We start from the raw sequence: 27,500 nt of genomic DNA on the forward strand, positions 1-27,500 counted from the left end.
TATATATATATAATATTTTTATATATATATATATATATATATATACATATATATATATATATATATATATATATTTGTGTATATATATATATATATATCAAACCAATAAACTCTAATAATAGAAGAAGAACACGAAAAAGAAGACATCAAACAAGGAACGGCACTAGAAGTAGAACAAAACCAAAAATCAAAAGAGGAGAGAGAGAGAGAGAGAGAAAGAAGAAAAAATCCAAAACATCCGCCCATCTCCGCCCAAGCGAAGCAATACCCCCCCAAAAAAAAAAGAAAAAAAGAAAAAAAAGAAATAAAAATGAAATAAATAAATTAATCCACATTGGAAGCGAGACCAAAACGCCCGGAAAACAGAAAGGCGCCCACCTTCTGCCAACCAACTCTGCAATCAGCCGACCTGCAAGACAGACAGACAGACAGACAGACACAAGACGAAACAAATAGCCCCCGACGAGGAAGCCCGAGCTAGACAGCGGACAGACACGAGTGCTCTCGGTCAGCCAGACAATCAGGTGAAGATCGTAATGCAACACTGCAAGGGATGGATGGTAACGCTGCCGAACGTTGGTAATGCTGCATCGCGGGTTGGCACTGGCCCAGCTCGCTCTCTTCTCGTCCTTATTGGCCTGCTCTTTATTCTTCCTCCTCTTCTTCTTCTTCTTCGCATTCTTCTTTTTTCGTTTTCGTCTTCTTCTTCTTCTTCTTGGTCTTCTTGCTCTTCTTCTTCTCCGTTTTCTTCTTTTTCGTCTTCGTCTACTTCTTCTTCTCCTTCTTCTTCTTCTTCTTCTTCTCTCTCGCTCCTGTGCCACCTCCTTCCTCTGCGGCTATCGCCCTCTTTTCATTCTCCCTCTTCCTCCTACTTATCTTCCTCCTTTTAATTTTTTCCTTCTTATTTTCTTCCTCTTCTTCTTCCTCTTTTCTCTCTCCTGCTTCCGCTTCGTCGTCGGGGCCCCGGACTTTTCTTCTTCGAAAAGGAAAACGCAATAAGAATGAATAATCTTCCATATTAATATGAATGCAAGCACTCCAATATACGCACAAACACGCACTCAAATACAGTCACAGACAAAGACACACACACACACACACACACACACACACACAGACACAGACAGACACAGCCAAACACACACACAATAACAACCTCCCCCCCACCCCCCACCCCCCACACACACACAAATATAAATACAAATGCAAACACAAACACACACAAATACAAATACAAACACAGGCACAAAACACACGCACACGCACGCACACAGCTGTCCCACGAGCGATCAAGTTGCGTGTGCGTCCGAACGTGACAAAAGTTTGGAGTTGCATTATACGAAATTTTCGATTTTCTTTTTTTCTTTCTTTCTTTTCCGGTTTCTTACTTATTCTTCTTTCGCCGACACTCAGAGGTCAAGAGGAATATGGATTTTTTTGTATATGTTTGTTTATATATATATATATATATATATATATATATATATATATATATATATATATATATATGTATGTGTGTGTGTGTGTGTGTGTGTGTGTGTGTGTGTGTGTGTGTGTGTGTGTGTGTGTGTGTGTGTGTGTGTGTGTATGTGTGTGTGTTTGTGTGTGTGTGTGTGTGTGTATACCTGTGTATTCCTGTGTATGTGTGTGTATTCCTGTGTATTCCTGTATATGTATGCACATATTTCAAACAAATATTCAAGAGTGCAACAAATCAAACCCTTTTTCTCTTGCATATTTCCCTTCGCATACTATCTGTATATTTTATTTCATCATTATAAACCGATATTATATTCACACTGCGATGTTATCTATCATCAATGCCAGCGTCTTGAAAACGTCTCGCTGTGGTTGCATGCGGTCAAGAGTGAGTGTGAGTCATAAAACAGATGCATATACACGAACACACACGGGGAGAGCGAAAGTTAAGGAGAGAGAGAGAGAAAGAGAGAGAGAGAGAGAGAGAGAGAGAGAGAGAGAGAGAGAGAGAGAGAGAGAGAGAGAGAGAGAGAGAGAGAGAGAGAGAGAGAGAGAGAGAGAGATTAAGTAAGAGAGTAGTGAGTGAGAGAGAGAAAGAGAGAGAGAGAGAATTTAACTAATACAAACACATACATACAGTTACCTATAAATACTACATCAAGAGGAAAATAACGACACACAATTCAAAATACAAATCTTATTCTTTAAAAAATAGACATAAGATGAATATTAAAAACAACAACAATGAAACAAACGATTTTAAAATATAAAAAAAAACTAACTTTATTTTTTCCTTTTTTCCTCCACAGCAAAATGGGGTCTCATCGATGCCTTTTAGCCCTGGCACTCTTTTGTCTTGCCAGTGCCATCACCCACGTCAACACACAACAGGTATGTGCCATCCTCACGCTTAGATGTAGATGATAAGAATATTAGCAATAGATTACTTTTGAAAGCGAGAGAGAGAGAGAGAGAGAGAGAGAGAGAGAGAGAGAGAGAGAGAGAGAGAGAGAGAGAGAGAGAGAGAGAGAGAGAGAGAGAGAGAGAGAGAGAGAGAGAGAGAGAGAGAGAGAGAGAGAGAGAGAGAGAAAGAGAGAGAGATGTGGTTCTTTAAAAAGGGTTGAAAAAGAAAAAAAGGAAAACAGTAGGAAAATGAAAGGGAAAGAAAGATTGTGAACGAAATTAGATAAAAGAGGGAAGAGAGTAGGATGGATACGGTGATATTAATTCACTGTTCAAACCGAAGAAAATTATATTAGAAAAATGTAAGTACCTTGTGGAAAAAATAATAATCCATGAAATTATATATCTTTTAATCTAACAAATCTTATACATAAATTAAAAAAAGAAAAGAAAAAAGAACTATAGACTTTTATATATATGGTAAAAGTAACAAAAACAAGAGATTCAAAAACCTTTGATCGAACCACTGCCAATAGTTAAAAGGGGAGGGGAAGTGAGGGGAGAGGGGAGGAAGGGGGGTAGAGGGGAGAGGAAAGGAGGGGAAGGGGGGATTGAGGGGAAGGGGAAGGAGGGGAAAGGGGGTTGAGGAGAGGGGGAAGGATGGGAAAAGGGGGGGTGGGGGAGCAGAGAATGTGTTTTGTTAGAATGGGAGCAATTTCATGTCGATACTAAAAATAAAACCCCCCAAAATATGAAAGCTTTGCAACATTCTTTTTCTTTTTTTCTGATACTTAATTCCTCTTTTGGAGTGTGTAAGTTGCACTCCTGTTGCAATGACGCGTTGCAGGAAGATGAGGCAAGTGAACGAGCGAGAGTAACTTTTCCTCTTTTTTAAACGTAATTTCTTCCGTTTGTCAAGTTGCAATTTGCACTCCTGCGATTTGCACTTCCTTATGTGTGACATCTGAGTTGTCTTTGTGCTTAGAGCTCTTTCTCTCCTTCTTTCTCTCTCTCGCTCTCTATCTCTTTTTCTCTCTCTCTAATTTGTCTCCCGTTCTCGTTTTCTGTCTGTCTCTCTCTCTCTCTTGCTCGTTCTCGCTCTCTCTCTTTCTCTCTCTCCTTCTAACTCCCTCCCCCTCTCTCTCTCTTGTCTATTTAACATTTTGCACAGCCAGTGTCCTCACTCCCCTCCCTCCTCTTCCTCCTCCCTCGTCTTCCTCCCCTCTCCCTCCTCTTCCTCCCCCTCCTCCCTCGTCTTCCTCCCTCTCCTCCATCGTTTTCCTCCCCCTCTTCTGCCTTCCCTCTCCCTCCTCTTCCTCCCCTCTCCCTCCTCCATCGTCTTCTTCCCCCTCTTCTTCCTCCCCTCTCCCTCCTCGTCTTCCATACCCCTCTCCCTCCTCCCCCTCCTCCCTCGTCTTCCTCCCCTCTCCCTCCTCCCCCTCCTCTTCCTCCCCTCTCCCTCCTCCCTCCTCTTCCTCCCCTTCTTCCTGCCAAAACCACTCCTCTTCTTCCTCTTCCTCCCCTCTCCCTCCTCTTCCTCCCTCGTCTTCCTCCTCCTCCCTCCTCTTCTCCCCCCTCTCCCTCCTCTCCCCTTCCTCCCTCGTCTTCCTCCTCCCCCTCCTCCCTCCTCTTCCTCCCCCTCTTCTTCCTGCCAAAACCACTCATCGCCCCGGAACTGACATGTGACACTCTCCATACTGTCATGGAGGAAATCGTTTCGTCTTGGAACTTTTTATATGTCGAATTTTTGTGTCTGTTTTTTTCTTTTCTGTTTCATTTTGGAGGGAGAAAAGAGAGTAGAGGAAGGAGATGATTTGATATGGATGGGTAGATGGATAGACAGAAAGGGAGGTAGATAGATAGATATATAGAGACGGTGGTAGAGAGATTGAGAGAGAGAAAGACAGAGAGGAGCAGCGTTGAAGAAAGATGTGATATATATATTAGAGAGAGAGAGAGAGAGAGAGAGAGAGAGAAAAAGGGAGAGACAGAAAAGAGAGAGACAGAGATAGACAGAGAGAAAGACAAACAAAGATAAAGGATAAATATTAATCCCCCACCAAAAAAAAAAAAAAAAAAGAAAAAAAAAAGAGAAAAGAAATGTGGTCCCATAAGTTGCAACCATGGTTCTGTTGCACAACACTGACGTGATCCTCTGCAACCGTAATGTTGCGTTGCGGGCGCACAGTAGACCGGGGGAGCGAACGAACATCTGACCGCAGCTGCTCGTCGGAGACTGCTTCTTGCGGTGTGGCTTCTTGCAAGGTTGCATTTGCAGAGGATCGGGATTGGGGATGACCGATTTTGACAAGGTTCCGGATTAACGAAGTCCGATTTTGACGTTTCCGGATTAGCGAAGTCCGGATTTGACAAGGTTCCGGATTAACGAAGTCCGGTTTTGACGTTTCCGGATTAGCGAAGTCCGGATTTGACAAGGTTCCGGATTAACGAAGTCCGGTTTTGACAAGGTTCCGGATTAACGAAGTCCGGTTTTGACGGTTTCGGATAAGCGAAGTCCGGATTTTGACGTTTTCGGATGAGCGAAGTCCGGATTTGACAAGGTTCCGGATTACCTAAGTCCGATTTTGACAAGGGTTGAATTAAAAAAAAAAAGAAAAAAAATGCGAGGGGATGGAGGATATCAAATATTTTGAGATAAATGTCTTTCATGATAGCATAAAGTATATAAAATGTATATGGTAATTTTGTTTTGTTATTTGTTTTCTTTGCTTTCTGGTAGCAATGTCTTAACGTTCTTTTCATGTTCTTAATCTCTCTTTCTCTCTTACTCTCTCTCTCTCTATCTATACGTCTATTTTTTTTCTCACCTTTCGAACGAACACCTTTCGAACGAGCACTCTCGAACGAACACCTTTCGAACGAACACTCTCGAACGAACACCTTTCGAACGAACACTCTCAAACGAACATTCTCGAACGAACACTCTCGAACGAACACTTTTCTAACGAACACTCTCGAACGAACACTCTCGAACGAACACCTTTCGAATGGACTCTCTCGAACGAACACCTTTCGAACGAACACTCTCAAACGAACATTCTCGAACGAACACTCTCGAACGAACACTTTTCGAACGCCACACGACCCTAACACACTCTCAACTCCACGAAAAATAACGAACAACCCTATTTATCTTTACGAAAAGAAACGAACACTCTCAAAAAAACGAAACAATTCTATTTCCCTAACAATCCTCGAAAAAACTCGAAAAAAAAAACGAACACCACTCTCGAACGAACACCCCATTTCGAACGACCACACTCCCGAAACGAACACTCTTCGAACGAACCAACCTTTTCGAACGCATCAATTACGACGGCCAACGATCTCGGTCTCAGGTTCGGGGCCGCGGAGCGCCGACCGTAGAGTTAGATCATCGACTGCTCTGGAATTTTCCTCCCGCCCGTAAGCAAAGAGCGCTTTAGGGTCATGATTTAATTCAGCTATCAGAATCCTCCATTTCTATTCTCAAATCTCTATCTCCTTTTTCTATCTCCCCTTTTCAATCCGAATCCCCCTATCCCATCCTTATATTTTTTATACGCCCTCTTATTTTTTTTTATTTTTTTTTTCTTTTTTTTTTCGAGGAGTTGTTTATGTTCAGGGATCGACTTTTATAAAAAGCTTGTATCTCATACACCCCCATTTTTCTATTTTTTATTCGTTCCCTTGTTTATCTTCTTTCTATAAGCTTTTTATCATTGACACTCGCCTTTTCCTCTTTATAAGCGTTAAGTTGTACATTGTTTTGTTTTCTTTTTTGTTTCTTTAAGCTTCTTTTTTTTCTTTTTTCTATTCTTGCTTTCTTTTTCCTCTTTTTTTTATTTTTATTTTCTACCCTTTTCCCTTTTTTTTTGACTGGGGTTCTAAGCTTTGTTTTTTGAACTTTATTTTTTTCCCCCTTTTTTCCCCCTTTTTAAGATTTTTTTTCTTCCCCTTCCCAAGCCTTTTTTTTCTTTTTTTTTTTCTTTTTTCTTTCTTATAAAAAGCTCTTTTTTTTCCTTTTTATTTTTTCCTGGGGGGGGTTCTGCTTTAAGCTTTTTTCCCCCCTTTAAGCTTTAACTTTTCCTTTTCTGGTTCCTTTTAGCTTTTTTTCTTTTTCACTTCTTAAAGCTTTTTTTGATTTTTTTTTGATAATTTTAGATAACTTTTTTACTCTTTTTCTTTTTCTTTTTCTCGTGGTGGTTTCTCGGGGATTGATGGTTCCCCGGCATGCTGGGTGCGGGAGTAGAAGGGGGGTTGGGCGAGTTAGGAGGGGGTTTGGTAATGTCCCCCTATTTTTTTTAAGCTTATATTTTTTTCTACATAATTCTGTCTCTTTACTACATTTAAATTAAGCTTTTTACTGTTTTGACACGTATACATTATTCCCCCCCTTTTAATGGACATGCTATCTAAAGGCGGGTGCTGCGTCTCAGGGGGGGGAGACTTACTGTAAACGGACGGGGTTTGATTGTCGTTTATTTGTTGTGTTATTTTTTTTTTATTTTTATTTTTTTTTTTTAAGTCGTTTTTTTTATTTTTTTTTTTTTTATTTTTTTGTTTTTCTTTTTTATTTTTTTTTATTTTTTTGTTTTTTTTATTTTTGTTTATTTTGTTTTTTTTTTTTTATTTTTTTTTTTTATTTTTTTTTTTTTTTATTGTTTCTTCACTTTTCCCTTTCTTTCTTTGTATTTTTTTTTGTTTTTTTTTTTTTTTATTTTGTTTTTTTTTTTTTTTTATTTTTTTTTTTTTTTTTATTTTTTTTTTTTTATTTATTTTTTTTTTTTTTTCTTTTATTTTATTTTCTTTTCTTTATTTTTTTCGTCTTTTTTTTCTTTTTTTCTTTTTTTTTTTTTTTTTTTTTTTTTTTTTTTTTTTTTTCTTTTTTTTTTTTTTTTTTTTTTTTTTTTTTTTTTTTTTTTTTTTTTTTTTAATTTTTTTTGTTACTTTTCTCTTCTTCCTCTTATTCTTCTTCTTCCTTCTCCCTTCCCCCTCTTCTTTCTGTTTCTTTCCCTCATATCCCATATTTTTCTATTTTTTTTTTTTTTTTTATTTTTTTTTTTTTTTTTTTTTTTTTGAATGTGGTGTTGTTTGTGTTGGTGTGTTTTTGTGTTGTTCTGTTTGTTTTTTTTTTGGTGTTTGTTTTTTTGTTGTGTTTGTTTGTTTTGTTTTGTTGGTATTGGTTTTGTTTTTCCTTCTCTTTTGTTTCTATTCTCTTTTCTTGTGTTCTTTTTCTTGTCTTCTCTTCTCTGTTCTCTTTTCTCTTTTTCTCTTTTTCCCTCTCTCCTTTCGCCTTTCTTTTCTCTCCTTTCCTTATTTTTTTTCTTCTTTTTTCTTGCTTTTTATTTTCGTTTCTCTTTTTTCTTCTTCTTCTCTTCCTTCCAATACTTTTCCCTCTTTTTTTTTTTTTTTTTTTTATTTTTTTTTTTTTTTTTTTTATTTTTTTTTTTTTTTTTTATTTTTTTTGTTTTTTTTTTTTTTTTTTTTGTTTTCTTTTTTTCCTTCTCTTTTCCCCTTCCTTTCTTCTCCGCGTTTTCTTTTTCTTCATTCTTATTTTTCTTTTCCTTTTTCCGCTTTCTCTCTATCTTTCTTCTCTCTTTCCCTTCTTCTTGCTTTCCCCCTTTCTCTTCTCTTCCCTATCCCTCTTTATATGTCTTCTCTTTTTTTCTCTCTCTTTTTTTTTCTGGTTTCCCCTTATTTTATTCCTTTTTTTTTTTTTTTTTTTTTTTTTTTTTTTTTAGGTTTTAGTTATTTGTTGTTTTTTTTTGTTTTTTTTTTTTTGTTTTCTATTTATTTTTTTTTTTTTTTTTCTTTTCTTTTTTTTTTTTTTTTTTTTTTTTTTTTTTTTTTTTTTTTTTTTTTTTTTTTTTTTTTTTTTTTTTTTTTTTTTTTTTTTTTTTTTTTTTTGTTTTTTTTTTTTTTTTTTTTTGTTTTTTTTTTTTTTATTTTTTTTTTTTTTTTTTTTGTTTTATTTTTTTTTTTATTAATTTTTTTTTTTTCTTTTATTGGTAGTCTCTTTCTTTTTTTTTATTTTTTTTTGTTTTTTTTTTTCTATTTTTTTTTTTTTTTTTTTTTAGTTTCTTTTCTTTCTTCCTTCACTCATCTCTTTCCCCTGTTTCTTCACAATTCCGAGCTTCTTCTTTTCTTTCTTCTTATTTTCTCTTTCTTTGTCTTATTTTTCTTTCCCTCTTCTTCACTTCTCTCTTTTCTCTTTCTTCTTCCGTTTCTCTTTTCTCTTTGTTCCTCTTCCTCACTTTACTTCCTAATCTTTCATTTGTAGTACATTTCTTTTTCTGTTCTCTTTTCATTTCTTTAATTCTCTTTCTCTTTCATCCATTTCTAATTCTTTTTCTTCTTTCCGTGGTCATTTTCGTTCGCTCGGGAGAACATGAAGTAGACGGGGCTGAATAAAAAGAGAGAAGGATAAAAAAAAAGGGGAGTTAAGCCAAAATATATAGGCCCGCGTGTGTTCCTTATGCGAGAAGATGGCCTAGTCACCCCCTACTCTATCCTCCCCCGTACTGTATCATATCACACCTCCCCTCCCCCTTCTCCACTCTTCCATCCTAAACCCACTCATCGCCCCCATTCACAAGGTAAAATCCCTCCCCCCCCCCAGCAAGAATCCCCCCTCAAAATTCGCCCGCCTACCCCCAAAATTTCACCAACAAATTGGCCTACACCACACCCCACACCCCACCACTCCAAACCCCCCCACCACCACTCACCCACACCCCCACCACCACCACCCACCCTCAACCCCACCCCCCCCCCAACCCTCCCCCACACCACACTCAACCCACACCACCACAACATCACCCCCCACACCTCAACCCACCCCCCACCCCCAAACCCCCAACCCCCCCCCCCCACCCACCCCAACCACCCCCCCCCCTACCCCCTCACCTGCCACCTACCAATCCCCACCCCCCACCAACCAATTCCCTGACAACACCCCCCTCACTATCCCCATACCCCCCTCCCCCTGCCCCTTACGTTTACGAAGAAGAAGGAGAAGGAGAAGGAGAAAGAGAAGGAATATGCAGAGACGAAGCGTTGAGGGAGGCTGACTTTCTATGCAAGTATGCCGGCCATGCAACCTCGGGGTATGGGGGAAAAGGGGATACCTGTTGCACGAGTGTGTGTGGGAGAGAGAGAGAGAGAGAGAGAGAGAGAGAGAGAGAGAGAGAGAGAGAGAGAGAGAGAGAGAGAGAGAGAGAGAGAGAGATAGATAGATAGAGAGAGAGAGAGAAAGAGATAGTGTGTAGGAGAATGAGAGAGAGAGAAAGAGAGGGAGAGAGGAGATAGATGTTTGAGTGCATCTGTTTCTCTCTCTATATATACTGTACATGCCCAAGCTTTTCCTACTCACTCTCTCTCGTCCATCCTCTCCTCTCTCTTTCACTCCTCTCTCTCTCCCTCCTCTCACCTCTCTCTCCTCTCTCTGTAACTCCGTTAACCGCTATATCTCAAGCATGGCATCGTGATCTCTGATCTCTCCTCTCTCTCCTCTCTCCTTCCTCTCATTTCTTTCCCTTCCTTCCCTTTCTTTCTTTCTTTTTTTCTTTATGTTCTCCCTTTTTTTTGCCTTTCTTTTCCCCTTACTCTTTACCGCCCTTTCTTCTTATCTTTTCCTCCCCCCCCCCCTTTCTTCCTTTCATTCCTTCCCTTCTCTTTCCCCCTTTCTATCCCCCCCCTCCCCCCCCCTCTATCTCTCTCTCTGTGTCTTTCTCCCCTCTATCTCTCTCTCTCTCTACAGTTCGCCTGTTAATCCCCACTCTACCCTCTACCCACGTACATCATGGAGACAATTAAACTCATACCCACATGCCCTCATGAACAAAACAAGAACGATAAATATACCCAGTCCCCCCTTCCTTCCTTCTCTCCCCAGTTCCCTTCTTCTTCTTCTTCGTTTTCGTCTACTTTTCTTATTTCCTTCCTTCTCTTCCTTCGTCCTCTCCACTTACTCCTCTTCCTCTTCTTCTCCCTTCTCCTCTTCCTCTCTCCCTCTTCCTCTTTTTCCTCTTCCTTCTCCTCCTTCTCCTTCTACCCCTCTCCCTTCTCTTTCTCCTCTTCCTCTTCATACTCCTCTTTCTTCTTCTCCTCCTTCTCTTCTTCCTCCTCTTTCCCCTCTTTCTCCTCCTCCTCCTCCTCCTCCCCTCTCCTCTTTGCATGAAGAAGCACAAGTAGAGGCTAAGAGGGGGAGGGGAGGTGGAGAAGAATAGAGGAGGGAGGGGGGGGGGAGAAAAGTAAGGAAAGGGGGTGGGGTGGGGGAGAAAAAAAAAGGGGCCCCCAAAACCTGGAATATGTATGTTTGTGCCTGCCCAGCAATACTCCCAAATGTATGAACCGTCTGTATACATCGTGTTTCTGTTTCTGTTCACACGAGCGTGAAGAAATAATTATAACATTTGAGTGTATGCTTAGTTTTGTTCTTGAGGAAATTGGTATAGTTATTCGTATTACGTAAGACTCTTTTTTCTTTTTGTGTTTTTTTTTTGTGGAATAAAGAGTTACGATTAATTCATATGAAATTGATTTATAGAGAGAAAGAGAGAACGAGAAAGAGAATGATGATGATTATGATAATGATTATGGTAATGATAATCATGATTATAAGGATGATGATAATGAAAATGACAATGAGGCTAATGATAAGGATAATAATAACAAAGTAATGATAATGATTATAAAAATGATAATAATGAAAAAAAAAATCATAATCATAATAACAACCATGATTATAATAACAATCACGATAATAAAAATATCACCTCCTCTCCGCTGGCCCAGAGAATAACGGTAATTAAGTAACCAAGCCTAAAAAAAAAAGACCAAAATACAGTGTCAACAAAAAAATGAGGTTTTAAAACCTATTGGGTCGTAGTGTGAGAGCCCCCCCAGGGAAGTTTCCCGCGAAGACCATAAATTGCTTCAGAAAAAGAGAAACACAACGTCTTTAAATGGGGCCTAGATCCCCCAGCAGAGGATCAAATCCCGGAAATAGGTTGGTTTCCCTCTCCTCGGGAAAAGGAAGTAAGAGGGGAGGGGCCTATGATAGTGACGTCATTTTTATCTTGGTGAAAATAAAGGTGATTTTGGGATTTGTGGTTTGTTTGTTTGTTTGTTTGAGGGAGAGATGGTCAAAAGCGTTGATTCTTTGAATCAAATTAACAAAAAATGAGAGAAAAATTTGTTAAAAACCCAAAAGTAAAAAAAGCACTTATCATTTTAGTCTTTTTTATAATAATAACACAACAGGAATAATGAGAAAAAATAAAGGTGTTTAAAAAGATGATGAAAAAAATATAAAAAACAACAATAACAACCATTCTAATAATTCTCATCAACTAAAAAAAAAAAAAAAAAAAAAAAAAAACACAAAAGAACAACAACAAAAAATCCAAAAACAACAACAAAAATCAAAAAACAACAAAAAAAAAAAATTAAACAACAACCAAAAAAATTCCCAACCCAAAAAACCAGGGACCAGAAAATATCTCCCCCAATTTGTTCTTATTTTTTTTAAGTACAAAACCCCATTTCCCCCTTTCCTGGTGTCCATATCCGACAAAACCCCTAAAAGGGTAAATTAAAAAAAGAAACCCCCAAATTTTGAAAATTGGCCCAAAAACCCTTTTGATTACGAAAAGTTTTTCCTATTAAAGTATTAATAACCATTTAAAAACGAGCGAAAAAAAAGGGGGGGGGGAAATATGTTCATATATATATATTTTTTTTTTCTTTATTTTTTATTATCTTGTAGCTAATGCAGGACTGGGTTTAATGAACTTTAATTACTGTGAAATATTATATCATTACCTGTAGCTGCAATGGCAGTTGAAAGTACGGGAGAGTTACATCATATTGAGAGAGAGAGAGAGAGAGAGAGAGAGAGAGAGAGAGAGAGAGAGAGAGAGAGAGAGAGAGAGAGAGAGAAAGAATGAGGAGAGAGAGAATATCGACAATTTAATATAGGATCTTATTATCAATAACAATAAACCACATGAATAACCCAATATAGAAATCGTGACTATAATCCAAAACAAATCTATTCTCCACCACCCACTAAAATCTGCAATCCCCCGCCCCCCAAAATCCCCTCCCCCCCTCCCCCCTTCTCCCATAACACCATCCCCTTCCCCCCAACCCTGCCCCCCCGACCCCTCCCCCTCCCTTCCTGCCCCTCTCCCTTCTTGCACGATATAGCTATTGCAGACTTGCAAACCAACAGTAGTTTCACTTAGCTCATGACTCAGCGAAATCTAAAAAGCGCTTGGAGAACATAGGAGAGAGCGAGCAAGAGAGCGAGAGAGAGAGAGAGGAAGAGAGAGAGAGGAAGAGAGAGAGAGAGAGAGAGAGAGAGTGAGTGAGAGGTAGAGAAAGAGGAAGAGAGAGAGAGAAAGAGAGAGAGAGAGAGAGAGAGAGAGAGAGAGAGAGAGAGAGAGAGAGAGATAGAGATAGAAAAAACAAAGAGAGAGAGAGAGAGAGAGAGAGAGAGAGAAGGATCGAGAGAGAGAGAGAAGAAGAGAGCGAGAGAAGAGAGTGCGAGTGGAGGTGCGAGCACCTTCTTGCTCCCTTCTTCTCTTTCTCTTCTCTCTCTCTTCTCTCTCTCTCTCACTCTCTCTCTCTCTCCTCTCGTGTTCTCTCTCTCTCTCACTCTCTCTAATCTTATTCCTTTCTCTCCCTTCTTCTCTTCTCTCCCTCCTTCCTCTTCTCTCTTTTTTTCTCTCTCTCTCTTTCTCTCTCTCTCGTCTTCCCCTCCCTCCTTCTCTCGCCCTCTCTCCTCTCTCTCTCTCTCTCTTTCTCTCTCTCCCTCTCCCACGTCACTCACACTCTCACTCAACTAAACCCACTCATCACTCCAAACTCACTAACTCTCTTCTCTAAGGAGAGAGAGCGACGCAGCCCTAACCCATCATCTATCTACCAAACTTCCACTCATTGCCTCTTCTCTCTCGCATCCCCCCCAATCTTTCTCCCTATATCCCAATCTCATCCAATCACATTCACATTTCCACCCATATCAAATACCATCGCTTTTTCCCTCTCAAAACTCACTCACTCTCTCTATCTCCCTCTCTCTCTCTAGTCCCTTTCTACTCTCTACCGTCTCTCTCCCCTCTCTCTTCTCTCTCTATCTTCTCTTCTCTCCTCTCCCTCGCGCTCGTACCTCTCTCTCTCTCTTCTCTCCCTTCCTCCCAACTCTCTCTCTCTTCCCTTTCTCTATCTCCCTCTCCCTCCCCTCTCTCTATTCTTCTTTCCCTCTCTCTCTCTCTCTCTCTCTCTCACCTCTCTCTCTCCCTTCTCTCTCTTAGAGAACGATGAGAGAGAGACAGCAGCACTTACTCACTCACTCACTCACTCCCTCCCCTTCCCTCACCCCCTCAACTCACTCCCTCCCTCTCTCCGCTCTTCCAACCACTCCCGTCCACCTCGCCCTCCTTTCCATAATTTACCGTTTCTTTTTTTTCCTTTTTTTCCTTTTGTCCTTTTTCTCCCCCACCCACGTTGTACATATTCTCAAACACCTTCCAAGATCTCACTCGCAACCCCGCAATACTTCCAGCAGCAGTTCTGTTGAGGTCCATGCTTCCCTTTTTTGGTTTCGCTTTTCTCCTTCCCTTTTTTTCTTTGTGTCTCCGTTTCGTTTTGTTTGTGATTACTTTTGTTCTTTCCTTTTGCTTTCTTACTTTTTTCTCCCTTTCTATCTTTTCCTATTTTTCTCACTGGGACAGGTGCCCGTCGTATTTTTATGTTTTCTGGGTCTTTTTCCTTGCCCCCACGCTTGAACCCTCCCATAATGCCTTCAAATCAAAACCTTTCCTATACCCTCGTCCCTACCCTGCTTCAAACCTTTTCCTCTTCCCTTGCTTGCGGGATTCTGTTCGCTTTTCGTTGATCTGTCTCGTTTTATATCATCATCATTACTTATTCTTCCTCCCCCTGTCTTCTTGCCTCCCCTGTCGTCGCTCTTTCGGTACGTCCCCGCCTCCATTCTTCTTCATCCCCCTTCTCCTTCTTCCCCCCCTTCTTCGTCTCCATCTTCTTCTTCTACCCCTATCCTCCCCGGCGGCGGCGGCGGCTTCTCCATCCACCCCTTCCTAGGAGGACGCGGGCACGGATGAGGCCTCCCCTCTCCCCTTCCTGTCCCCTTCCTCTCCACTCCTCCTCTTCCTCCTCCTCCTCCCACCCGCACCCCGCAGCTGCTGCCGCATCTCTCCTCCTCTCCCCAAGACAAGAGAGCTGGGTGAGAATGAGATATGTGTTAATGTGTTTCTGCAGTTATGTGAGTGGAGAGAAGGGGTGTTGGCAGGACGGACACGGGACAGTCCTTGTCACCACTGCTAGACAACGGACTAATTACACTCATGTCTCGCGATTTGATAGAAGATCTCGCTTTTTGTCTTCGCTTTCTCTCTTTTTTTTTCTCCCTCCCTCTCTCTCTGTCTCTTTCTCTTTCTCTCTCTCTCTTTCTCTTTCTCTCTCTCTCTTTCTCCTTTCTCTCTCTCTCTCTCTTTCTCTTTTTCTCTGTCTCTCTTTTTCTCTCTTTCTCTTTTTCTACTCTCTCTCTCTCTCTCTCTCTCTCTCTCTCTCTCTCTTTCTCCTTTCTCCTTTCTCTCTCTCTCTCTCTCTCTCTCACTCTCTCTCTCTCTCATCTTCCTTCTTTCCTCTCCTTCCCTCCTTCCTTTTCCTCCTACTCCTCCTCCTTCTTCTCTCCTTCCTTTCCCTCCACCCCCTCAACCCTCTCCTTTCCCCTACACCCTGTTTCCCTCCTTTCCCTTCCCTTCCCCTCCCCTACTCCCTCCCCCCCTCCTCCTCCCGTATCCCTTCTCCTCACACGCCAAAAACAACCAAAAAAACGCCTAAAACAAAAAACCCACCCCCACCGCCAAAATGGATTTTAAAAAGCCATCAAAAACAAAACCCAACCAAAAAAACCCCACCCGCAAAAACCACCACAAAAACACCAAGAAAACACCAAACATAACCAAAAAACAAAACAACCAAAAAACCACCAAAAAACAAAAAACCCAACAAAGCCAACAAAAGACCAAAAAAACCACTCCCTAAAAAAAACCATACCAAGTGGAAATAAAACCAAGCCAACCCCTCGCGCCCATCCCCCTCCCCCTCCCCCATCCCCACCCCCATCCCTCCTTGCCAACAGCTGACTCCTCCGTCGGTGCGCGCTTCCAACATTCCAACACTTCAGAACCACATTGACTTAAGAGCCACGGAAGTGTTATTACGGAATAGTTTCTGCACGAGAGTGTGGCTGAGGAGGAGGAGGAGGAGGAGGAGGAGGAGGAGGAGGGAAGGGGTAAGGGTAGGGGAGGAGAGGGTAAGTGGGGGGTATGGGAGAGGAGGAGGGAGAAGGAGGAGGATGAGAGGGAAGAGGGGGAGGATAAAGGGGGGTATTATGGGAGGAGGAGGATAAGGGGGGTATGGGGAGGAGGGGGAGGATAGGGGGAGGATAGGGGGAAAGAGAAGTAGGGTTGGGGAGTGGAAGAGGGAGGAGGAGGAAAAAGATGAAAAAGAAAAAGAAGAAGAGGAAGTGAGGGGGGTACGGAGAAGGAAGAGGTGGTGAGGGGGAATAGGGGGAGATTGAGTAGTAGTAGTAGGAAGAGGAGGAGGAAGGGGGGGGGAGAAAAGCTGATAATGCAATGGATGGAAAATAGGTTTTGGTCAATTAAAGATAAATGTCATCGTTTTGTTGTCAGACTTAGCTAATTTACGGATTGCTACATTTGCAAACACATTAACACGGATACGCAGCCAGTCTGAAAAAAAAAAAACATACAACACTCACATAGAAATACACATACATACGGTCATAAGAACCTGCACACACACAAAAGAAAAAAAAATATATATAAAATACGCACATAAGAACACACACACACACACACACACACACACACACACACACACACACACAAACACACACACACACACGCACACACACACACACACACACTCAATCCTCTTAACAACCACCATTAAATCACAAAACAAAAACAATCTTTAACAACAGATTAAAGAGAGAGGAGAGAGGGAGGGTAGGGAGGAGAGAATAGGAGGGCGGGTGCGGGGAGGGGGAAGGGTGAAAGGAAGAGGGGGGAGGGGAGGGGGGCAAGAACGACCCCTCAGTCACGAGCGAGAGTCTACGAGAGCCTTTCTGACCAACTGGTAGCAGGTGCAAACACGATATAGCCGTCGAGGAGGGAAAGCTCCATTCAGGATATTTCTATTTTCTCTCCTTCTCTCTCCTTACCCTCTTTTTTTTTCTCTCTCTCTCTCTTTCTCTTTCTCTCTCTCTTTGTCTCTTTCTCTCTCTCTCTCTCTCTCTCTCTCTCTCTCTCTCTCTCTCTCTCTCTCTCTCTCTCTCTCTCTCTCTCTCTCTCTCTCTCTCTCTCTCTCTCTCTCTCTCTCCCTTCCCCTCTCTGAAGAAGAAGAAGAAAACGAAATAGGAGAGGGGAAGGAAGAGGAAGAAGAAGACGAAGAAGTTGAAGATGAGGAAAGGAGGAGAATGGCATGAGAAAGGAATAGGAACAGCAAAAAGAGAAGGAAAATAAAAGAAGAAGAAGAAGGAGAAGAAAGAAAATAAATAAGAACCAAAAACGAAAGAAAAGAAGAGAAATAAAAACGGAAAAAAGGCAAGGCGACCGGACTCCATCTCGGTCCCTCATTGAAACATCGATAATAAAACCCTTTTAAAAAAATTCCCCAAGAAATGCTGAGATCCACAAAAAGATTGAAAAAAGATAAAAAAAGATAAAAAAGAGATAAGGACGTGCTGGCTCTGGTGCATATACCTGGAGAGTGAAGGTCAGAGAGTTGCCCTTCTCACTCACTTCTTATTCTTACACTCGCTCACACTTCACTCCTTCACTTGGTTCTTAGTTCTCATTTTTCATTCACTTGTTCTCTCTCTTTCTCTCTCTATTTTTTTGTCCCTCGTTCACTAGCTTACACTTTCTTTCTTTCTTTTTTCTTTTTTTCTTTTTTTTTCTTTCTTTCTCTCTCTCTCTCTCTCTCTCTCTCTCTCTCTCTCTCTCTCTCTCTCTCTCTCTCTCCTCTTCTTCTCTCTCTCTCTCTCTCTCTCTCTCTCTCTCTCTCTCTCTCTCTCTCTCTCCCTCCCTCCTTCCCCCTCTCTCTCTCGCTCTATCTATCTATCTATCTATCTTCTCTCTCTCTTCCTCATTCATTCACATACAGACTTCTTCATTCACACATTCCCTAATTTTTTTACTCTTTCACTCTATCACTCGCTCTTTCCACACATAATAATAATAAAGGTTTGAATACAAAGTTATTCTAATAAATTACAAATAAAAGTATAGACTCGATAACTAGCGATTAGAAAAGATAATACATATAAGATAGAGGAAGATATAGATACATGGATAGATAAATAGGAACAGAAAAGATAAAAGATGGTGCTGAGAGGTAGATAGGGGGGGGGGGATAGGAGTCCTGGGTGAGGGGAGAAGGGGAGGAGGTGTCGGGGAGGGGGAGGGGAGGGGGGGTAAGGGACCTGCGTGGCTCTGTAAATTACGCATAACTTCATGGATGAACTTTGACCCCAAAGTTGTCTGGTTAAGAAGAAGAAGATGAAGAAGTAGAAGAAGAAGAAGAAGAAGAAGAAGAGAGAGAGAGAAAAGAAATGAGTCGGTTGATGTTGGAAGATCATGTGGTGAGCTGTGTGTGATGATGATGATAATGATGATTATGATGATAATGATGAAAATGATGATAGCGATAGTAATAGTAATGGTGATAATAATTATAATAGTAATAAGAATAATGATGATAATAAGGATAACAATGATAACGATTATGAAATTATAATAATGATAATGATGATAATGCTAACAAAAATAATTACAATGATATTCATAATGATAATATTGATGACGATATTTTCAATGATACTAATGATCATGATAATAACAACAACAACACGACCAAAGATCATGTCGGAATTTTAATTATATTAACAACCTACTGAAGGTCATTATTAGCATTTCGACCTGACATAATATTTCTTCCAATTCTTTTTTTTTCATATATTTTCTGGTAATTTTTTTTTTCTTCTTCTTCTTCTTCTTTTTCTTTTTCTTTTTCTTTTTCTTTTTCTTTTCTTCTTCTTTTTATTCTTATTCCACCTCCTCCTCCTCTTCTTCCCTTTCTTTTACTCTTCTTCTTTTTCTTTTACTCTTCTTCTTCTTCTTCCATCTCCTCCTCTTCTTCTTCTCCTTGTTCTTGTTCTTGTTTTTCTTCCTCCTCCTCTTCTTCTCATTTTCTTCTTTCTCCTCCTCTTCTTCTTTTCTTTTTCTGCTTCCTCGTTCGTCACACCCTCATATCATCTTCATTCACCCCCCCCCCCCGCCAAGAAGAAGAAGAAGAAAAAGACGAAGAAGAAGAAGAAAAAAAAAGAAGACAAAGAAAAAGAAGAAGGAGGAGAAGACGAAGAAGAAAACGATTTTTAAACATGCACATTTCACAATCTTCAAAATCACAACGTTTCATAGTTTTCAGTTTTTTTTATATATTTCACTTAAGATAATGTTCATGTCATGGTTATATCTGCTTAATCTCTAGCATGAGAAAGTGTCATGTCATATATTGCTTATGGGAGGAAGGCAGGGAGGGGAAAGGGGGAGGGTTAGGAGGGGAAAGGGGGAAGGGGGAGGGAGGGTCGGGAGGGGAAAGGGGGAAGGTGGAAAGGGGAGGGTAATCCGGGAAAGGGGAGGGGGAAGAGGAGGGTGAAGGGGAGGGTGGAAAGGTGAGGGAGAAGGGGAGGGGGAAAGGGAAGGTGGAAGGGGAAGGGGAGGGGAAAGGAAACGGGGGAAGGAAAGAAGGAAGGGGAGGGTGGAAAGGAAAGTGGAGAGTAAAAGGGGAGGGGAAAGGAAACGGGGGAAGGGAAGAGGGAAAGGAAACGGGGGAAGGAAAGAGGGAAGGAGAGGGAGAAAGAAAGAGAAAAGGAGAGGGTAGAAAAGGAAAGGGAAAAGAGGAAGCGGATGGAAAGAGAGATAGACAGATAGATAGGGAGAGAGAGAGAGAGAGAGAGAGAGATAGAGAGAAAGAGAGAATGAGTGAGAAACAGAAACAGTGAGCGGGAGTGAGAGTGAGCGAGAGAGAGACAAACAGACAGAAAATAAAAAGTATGAAATATAACAATACAAAACACGAAACGGAATAAACAAACAGACGATTGCGTCGTAAACAGGTTTCACTTTCCGAATTTACGTCACTTTGGTCACGTGGTAAAAAAAAAAAAAAAAATGAATGATTGATTTCGGAAATTATGTACGTGTATAATTGGATGAACATGATTTTGTTTACGTCCATACATTGCATTGTTTACGCTGCAATTATACACACAGTTGTACATATTTGTGGAAGCCGGAGTGTGTATTTGATTTTATGTGTGTGTTTGTTGTGTGTTTGTTGCTCTTGTGTGCGTGTGTTGAGTATGCGGGTTTATGTATGTCTATGTGTACGGGTGTTGTGTGTGTACGTGTATGCATTTGCTTGTATGTGTGTGTGTGTGTATAAAGCGATTTGTAGGGACATCATTGATAGATATATTCTTTAAAACATAGCGGGAAGAAAGTGTTAATCAACATTTTCATTTTCATTTTATTACTATCATTATTTTTAGACTTTTTTGTAGTGGAGGTTAACATGTTGAATTTTGAGTAGCTGACGGGACATATATGGAAGTATAATTAAATTGGGGGCTGGAAGTTATGCAGAATTAAACAGACACACGTACACATGAACGCATACAGAAAACTGCACAAATAAAACAAACACTCTCAAACCCACAAACAAACACACAAACACACACACAAGCCCAAACATAAACACACACACAAACACACACAAGCCCAAACACACCCAAACAGACACGTCCAAACACACACAACACATAAGCCCAAACACACACAACACACACACACAAACACACACAACAAACACACACACACACACGCACAAAACACACACAACACACACAACAAACACGTCCAAACACACAAACACAAGCCCAAACAAACACACACACAAACACACACAAGCCCAAAATCACAACACAGACACAAGCCCAAACACACAAACACAAGCCCAAACAAACACACACACACAAACACACACAAGCCCAAACACACACACAAAACTCACACACTCCAAAGATGACATAACGTTAAACATTGTTATTATGTGATCCATTCACATCATTGAAATGTCACTCTTGGCCGGTGGGTTCAAACGTCCCTGAAACACAAGAACGCTGCCCCTGTGTCCCTGGGAAGAGAGGGGGTGGGGGGTAGGAAGCAGAGGGAGGGGACGTGAAGGAGGGGAAAGGAGGGGGAAAGATGAGGCGAGAGAATGACGGGGGTTGGTTGGGAGAGAGGAGGAAGGGAGGGTAGATAGATGGATAGATAGATAAGTACAGAGAAAGTGAATGAGAGAGAGAGAGAGAGAGAGAGAGAGAGAGAGAGAGAGAGAGAGAGAGAGAGAGAATCATAAACTCATATAGAGAGAGAACTGACAGATAGACAAGAAAAAAAAAAAAAAAAATAGGTAGGTAGGAACAGACAAAGAATAACTAAGTAAATAAGTAAAAACAAAACAGAAGTGGAAACACGAAGCAGAAACGAAACAAAAAACAGACAAGCAACAATAAAAGAATACACACAAGTAAGCCCAAGACTAAGGGGGAGGGGGAGAAGGGGAAAGGGGGAAGGGGGGAGAGGGGGGAGGGGGAGAGGGGGGGAGGAGTTCATTACGTAAAAAGGAACGATGGCGATGGTTGCCATTACACCATAACGAAGGGGGGGGGGCGATGGGGTGGAGGGGCAAGGAGGGTGAAGGGGAGTAGGGAATGGGAGGAGGAAGGGGGAGGAGGAAGGGGGAGGGGGAGGGAGAGGGGGACGGGAAAGAGGGAAAGAATGGAAGGGGAAGAAGAAAAGAGAGAGTGAGAGGGGAGAGGAAAGGGGGAAGGGGGTAATAGAAAGAGAGGATGAGAAAGAAGGGAGAAAGAGAAAGAATGGAGAAAGAATGGGGAAGAGAGGAAAAAGGGGGAGGAGTGTGTGTGAGAGAGAGAGAGAGAGAGAGAGAGAGAGAGAGAGAGAGAGAGAGAGAGAGAGAGAGAGAGAGAGAGAGAGAGAGAGAGAGAGAGAGAGAGAGAGTGAGAGAGGGTAGGGGTAGGGGTAGGGAGGAGGAGTAGGGGGGGAGTGTCAGTCAGCTGAAGGTCCTTGGGACTTTTATTTTTTCATCATCGGAGACACTTCGGCGAGTGTTTGGTCATGTTTGGTTGGTGTTGCTGGACGCCCTCTGCCCCCCCCCCTTCCCCCCCCCATCCCCCTGTTTCTTACTTTCGCTCTTTGGTGTTGTTTTTGTTGTTTTCTCTTTTGCTATTTTGTTGTATCTTACTCTCCCTTTTTCTTTACTTTTTTTTTTCTCTCTCTCTTTCTCTTTCTTTCTTTCTTTCTTTCTCACTCTTTCTCTTTCTTTCTTTCTCTCTTTCTTTCTTTCTCTCTCTCTTTCTTTCTTTCTCTCTGTCTCTCTCCCTCTCTCTGACTATGTGTTTTTCTGTCCATATTCATTCAGATAGATATGTGGATAGGTGATAGAGAGAGAGAAAGAGAGAAAAAATGAGAGAGAGAGAGAAAGAGAGAGAGCCAGACAAACAGATTGAGAGACAGATAAAGAGACAGAATTAATGCTAGAAAGACAGACAGGAAGAAAAACAGACATACAGAAAATAAAAACCAGAAAGAGAAAGAAAAGAAAAAGAAAAAAGAAAGAACAAAAGCAAGACAGCCGCAAACCCCCACCCCCTTTTTTCCTCTCCCCTCCCCTCCCCCCCCACACAGGGTACCCCTAAACACGCCCCCAACAGGCACTCCGGTTCACTGGTTCAGGGACCATGTATGTAACAACCCCAGTGGCATAACCCCGGGGGAATGGGTGAGGTTAGACGTGCTCACCCTTAGGGAAAATAAACCTCTTGATAATGAAACAAATCCACGAAAAAAAAGTGTCTAGAATGTCTTTGTTATTTGTTTGTGTTTATACTATCCATCAAAGCGGGTTTTCCTTTTTGCCTCGTATTGACGAGAGAAAGTGATCAACATTGATCGAAAAAGCGAATGCAAGTTGAAGATTGCAAAACCGTATGTGAAGACGAGAGTGAAGCTGTCGGTCCCAAGCGACCTTGAACGAAATCCTGGTGCGTTGCAACCTTTTATTCTCTTGATTATCAACGTAACCTTGCAGCCTCCTGTCTCTTTATGCATTAGCGAATTTGTGCACATGCTGGGTACTGGGTCCAGCGCGTTTTGGATTCCTTCGTTGGGCCGTTTTGGATTCTTGTGTTTGTTTGTTTGTTTGTTTGTCTGTTTGTGCATGTCTCTCTCTGTCTGTCTGTCTTTCTCTCTCTCTCTGTTTCTCTGTCTCTCTCTCTCTCTGTTTGTCTGTCTCTCTCTCTCTCTGTCTCTCTCTCTCTCTCTCTCTCTGTCTCTCTCTCTCTCTCTCTCTCTCTCTCTCTCTCTCTCTCTCTCTCTCTCTCTCTCTCTCTCTCTGTCTCTCTCTTTCTCTCTTTCTCTTCAACTTCTCTTTTATTGTGAAGATAGTCCGAAAAAAAAAAACGTAAACAAAATATTTAAATTCAACTGTGTATCCAAATTACTCGCATAAGCATACGTAATCGTCTTTTATTGCTGAAAAAAACTCGACCTATATATATTTTTTTCTTTTTTTTATCTTGTTCAAATTATCACCTGTGAATGCATATTCCTCCTCCTCCTCTTCTCCCAAGCCTTCTTCCAACACATACCTCCTTCTCCTCTTCCCCCTCCTCCTCCTCCTGCCCCTCCCCCTCCTCCTCTTGCTCCTTCCCTCCTCCCTCCCACCCACGCTCATCTGCCCCCATCCCACCCCACCCCAACCCACCCCACCCCACCCCAGCTCACCCACCCACACACAAACACACTTTCACTGTCTATAAAGATTCCCGCATTTAGAAACATCACCTTTACCAAAATAAGCCTTAGGCCACGTTGCCATAAGGATCACACTTGGACGCGAACACACACACACACATACACACACATATATACACACACATTATTTCCGCGGCGTCATACGTTTCGTTCATGACAGATGGTAGAATGAGCAGGTAATAGACATAGAAATTCATGACAGCTGATTCTGAGAGAGGGGGAAGGGGGAAGGGGGAGGGGGAAGGGAGAGAGAGAGAGAGGGGGGGGGGAGGAGGATCTGATAGATGGGAGAAACTTTTGGAAGTAGACGGAAAATTGATAAACGAAAAAGAGAGAGACTAGAGAAAAAAAGATAATAAAAGTTTGATAGACATTAAGTATTGATTATATATTTTTTTGTGTTCTCTCTTCCACTACGAATTTTAAAGCTATTTGAATTTTCAAAATGTACGATTGACTATTAGCATTGCACTGTTGATATGTGCAATCTAAGAAAATACTGACGATGATAAGTAAAAAGTCTATTTGTGTGTCAATGTGCCTGCGAAACAGCGTTGACTGTTAAGACAAAAAAAAAAAAAAAAAAAAAAAAAAAAATCATTTTTTTTTTCTTTTGAAACATGGCGCGCTCCGACATAATTATATGAAAAAATATGCAAATAAATTAACATAGATGTACACATATTTGTTCACACAAAGGGAAACATTTACACATGGATATAAGCGAAACATATACAAATACAAAGCACATACTCTCAAACGCACATGAATACACGTAAACACATACATAATTTCACATATACTGAAACACATACACTCAAAGGCACACATATGCACAAAAATACACGGACACACACACACACACAAACACATACACAAATACATCAAACACACACGTATATCCTGTCGTATAATGATAATAATAAAACATTATATGATGCCTGATAAAAATATTATAAAATTTAAATGCATTTTTAAAAATTTTATCACTATTTTGCATAAGTATAAGTTTTATATAATTCCCAATAAAGCGAAGAAATAGAGAAACGTCAATGGATAAAAAAGAAAAACGTATAAAGAAAATAAGAATTATTATCAAACATAATTACCTAATCGTGACACCCCTTACCCACCCACCCCCTCTGCCCCTCTCCCCCTCTCCCACACACCACTAATTCCCACCTCTCTCCACTATATCTCCCCCCCCCCTCCCCCCTCACCCCCCTACTCCCCCCACACCCCCTTCGAAACTGACATAGTTACCGCAAGAGAAGAACGTCTACGAGTGACGTAAACCGTTCGTGGATTCATCCGGATTCGCGCCTCTCACCTGGTCGACGGTTTTCGGATTTCTGGATGTTGCTTTAGTCTTGTGATGACGTCACGCGTTCGTGTATTGCATCCGGGTATCGTAGGGGAGATTGGTTGAAGAAAATGGATTGAGAATTGATTTGCGATTGAGTTTTATTATGGTGTTGATAAGTGTGGTATTGTTTTATTATTTTTATTTTTTGCTTATTTTGTTGTCTTACGTTAGCGAAGGATGGATATATATGCGCACAAGCATGTTTACACACACACACACACACACACACACACACACACACACACACACACACACACACACACACACACACACAAAAGCACCCACACACAAATACACAAACATACTATCTATTTATCTGTGTAAACATATTGCTTATATTGTGTGCGTTTGTTATTCCTTTCCTTAATTACTTCCATGTTAATTAACCATATTCATAGCATATTATTTTCTGCTCGTAGAAAATCACATTTAAAGTTTTCAAAAGCTGTGGCGTATTCATTAAGCAAACATATGTCAGTGTTATTACTGCAACAGCCTCCAGTCATTCTCTTAATGGCGGTCTTTGTCCTTATGTGTGTCTGTCTGTTTGGGTGTTTGTCTGAATGCTTGTCTGTCTGTCTATCTGTCTCTTTCTCCTTCTCTCTTTGTCTATCTCTCTCTTTCTCCATCTCTCTCTCTGTCTATCTGTCTCTTTCTCCTTTTCTCTTTGTCTATCTGTCTCTGTTTCTCCATCTCTCTCTCTGTCTACCTGTCTCTTTCTCCTTCTCTCTTTGTCTATCTCTCTGTTTCTCCATCTCTGCCTCTGTCTATTTGTCTCTTTCTCCTTCTCTGTCTCTGTCTCTCTCTCTCTCTCTCTCTCTGTCTATCTCTCTCTCTCTTTCTCCATCTCTGTGTCTGTCAATCTGTCTCTTTCTCCTTCTCTCTCTCTCTCTCTCTCTCTCTCTCTCTCTCTCTCCCTCTATCCTCTCTCTCTCTCTCTCTTTCTCTCCCTCTATCTTCTCTCTCTTTCTCTCCCTTTATCTTCTCTCTCTCTTTCTCTCCCGCTCTCTTCTCTCTCTCTCTCTCTCTCTCTCTCTCTCTCTCTCTCTCTCTCTCTCTCTCTCTCTCTCTCTCTCTCTCTCTCTCTCTCTCTCTCTCTTTCTCTTTGTTTTCCAATATCCCCCTCTCTCTCTCTCATTCTTCCTTTCTCTCTGTCCTTAATTTTACAGTTATCATTCATTTATCATCTCATGACAACAAAGGACTTTCACTTTGTCAGTCTAATTGAGCGCGAATGCATATGCATGCGATTATGCATGTAAGAATGGCAGGGGAGAGGGGGTAGGGGGGTGGAAGGAAGGAGTGGGGGGGGGAGGTCGGATGATGTGAAGGACTTTCTTGTGACCCTAAATACAGGATACCTCTTTCTTGTTTGTTTGTCTGTCTGTTTCTCTATTTTTTAGTTTGTTTCTCTCCCTCCTTCCCTCTTTGTCTGTCTGTCTGTCTGTTTGTCTCTCTCTCTCTCTCTCTCTCTCTCTCTCTCTCTCTCTCTCTCTCTCTCTCTCTATCTATCTATCTATCTCTCTCTCTCTCTTTTCTCTCTCTCCCTCTCCCTTCTTCTCCCTCCCTCCCTTTCTCTCTCCCTGACCCGGAAAACACCTTCAAAACACACACCCGCATTATTCAAAACAAGCGACCCCGCACGACCTTTCAAAATAACGCAATTAAAACTATCCTTCACTTCACGCCAAATAATAAAACACATATATATATATATATATAAAACCCACACGAGTCACTGAACATCAAACAAAACTTCCAAGACTCGACAAAAACAAAACAAAAGAAAACATAGAAACAATGACACTGTGGCGCAGGTCGAGCAAATACGATCGCATCTCAACCGTGGGTCTTGCAAGCTTTACAATGGAGTCTTTGTGTGTGTTCCAAGGCGTTATGATGGCGGGGGGGGAAGGGGGAAGGGGTGAAGGAGGGAAGGGGAAGGGGTAGGGGGAGAGGGGAGGAGGAGAGGGGAAGGGGGAGGAGGAGAGGAGGAAGGGGAGAGGGGAAGAGGAGAGGGGGAGGAGAAGAGGGGAGGAGGACAGAGGAGGGGAAGTGCTAAGAGGAAGGGGGAGTGGGACAGGAGAGGGGGAGAGGGGGGGAGGGAAAGGGAAGGGGGAAGGGGGAGGGGAGGGGGAGTGGGGAAGGGGGAGAAGGAAGGGGGAAGGGGAAGGGGGAGGGGAGGGTGAGTGGGGAAGGGGAAGAGGGAAGGGGGAGGAGGAGAGGGGAAGGGAAGGGGATAGGGAGGGTGGGGGAAGGGAGTAGGGGAAGGAGGGAGGGGGAAGGGGGAAGGGGGAGAGGGAAGGGAGGGGGAGAGGGGAAGGGGGAGGAGGAGAGAGGAGGGGAAGAAGAAGGGGAAGGGGAAGGGAGAGAGAGAAGGGGAGGAGACGGAGGGAAGAGGAGGGGGAAGAGGGAAGGGGAGGGGGGAAGGTGAGAAGGGATGGGGTACGAGTTGTCCTTCAAGTGTGAGTGAATGAAGTATTTGTTTGGGTATTTTGCGAAACACACACACACACACACACACAAATCACAATACCAGAAATAATTACCAAGCCTCCCCTTCATCTTCCTCCTATACACATATTTCAATATCTTTCTATACAACGCAGAATAAAGAAAAACAAAACAAAAACCAAAACAAAAACAAAAAACAAAAACAGTGTGCCTTAGCTGCTTTGTTTTCTCAACAGAATCTTTTCGATATCAAAGTCATCATCAAAAGTCATCAT

At 41.6% G+C, this 27,500-nt stretch overlaps 1 protein-coding gene across 4 annotated transcripts in view; it reads left to right on the forward strand.

The window, feature by feature from the left end:
- Positions 1–27,500, forward strand: part of LOC122253970 (A disintegrin and metalloproteinase with thrombospondin motifs like) — a 221,941-nt gene that overhangs the window by 124,185 nt on the left and 70,256 nt on the right. For all 4 annotated transcript variants that reach the window (XM_086552005.1, XM_086552006.1, XM_086552004.1 and 1 more), the window contains exon 2: positions 2,289–2,370. In XM_086552005.1, coding sequence (XP_086408131.1) covers positions 2,293–2,370 — 78 coding nt within the window. In that variant the 5' untranslated portion in view covers positions 2,289–2,292. The remainder of the gene's footprint in view (positions 1–2,288; positions 2,371–27,500) is intronic.

The sequence above is a fragment of the Penaeus japonicus genome, unplaced genomic scaffold, assembly GCF_977035675.1.
Source record: "Penaeus japonicus unplaced genomic scaffold, GWHDUDI00000001_assembly GWHDUDI00000026, whole genome shotgun sequence".
Classification (NCBI taxonomy): domain Eukaryota; kingdom Metazoa; phylum Arthropoda; class Malacostraca; order Decapoda; family Penaeidae; genus Penaeus; species Penaeus japonicus.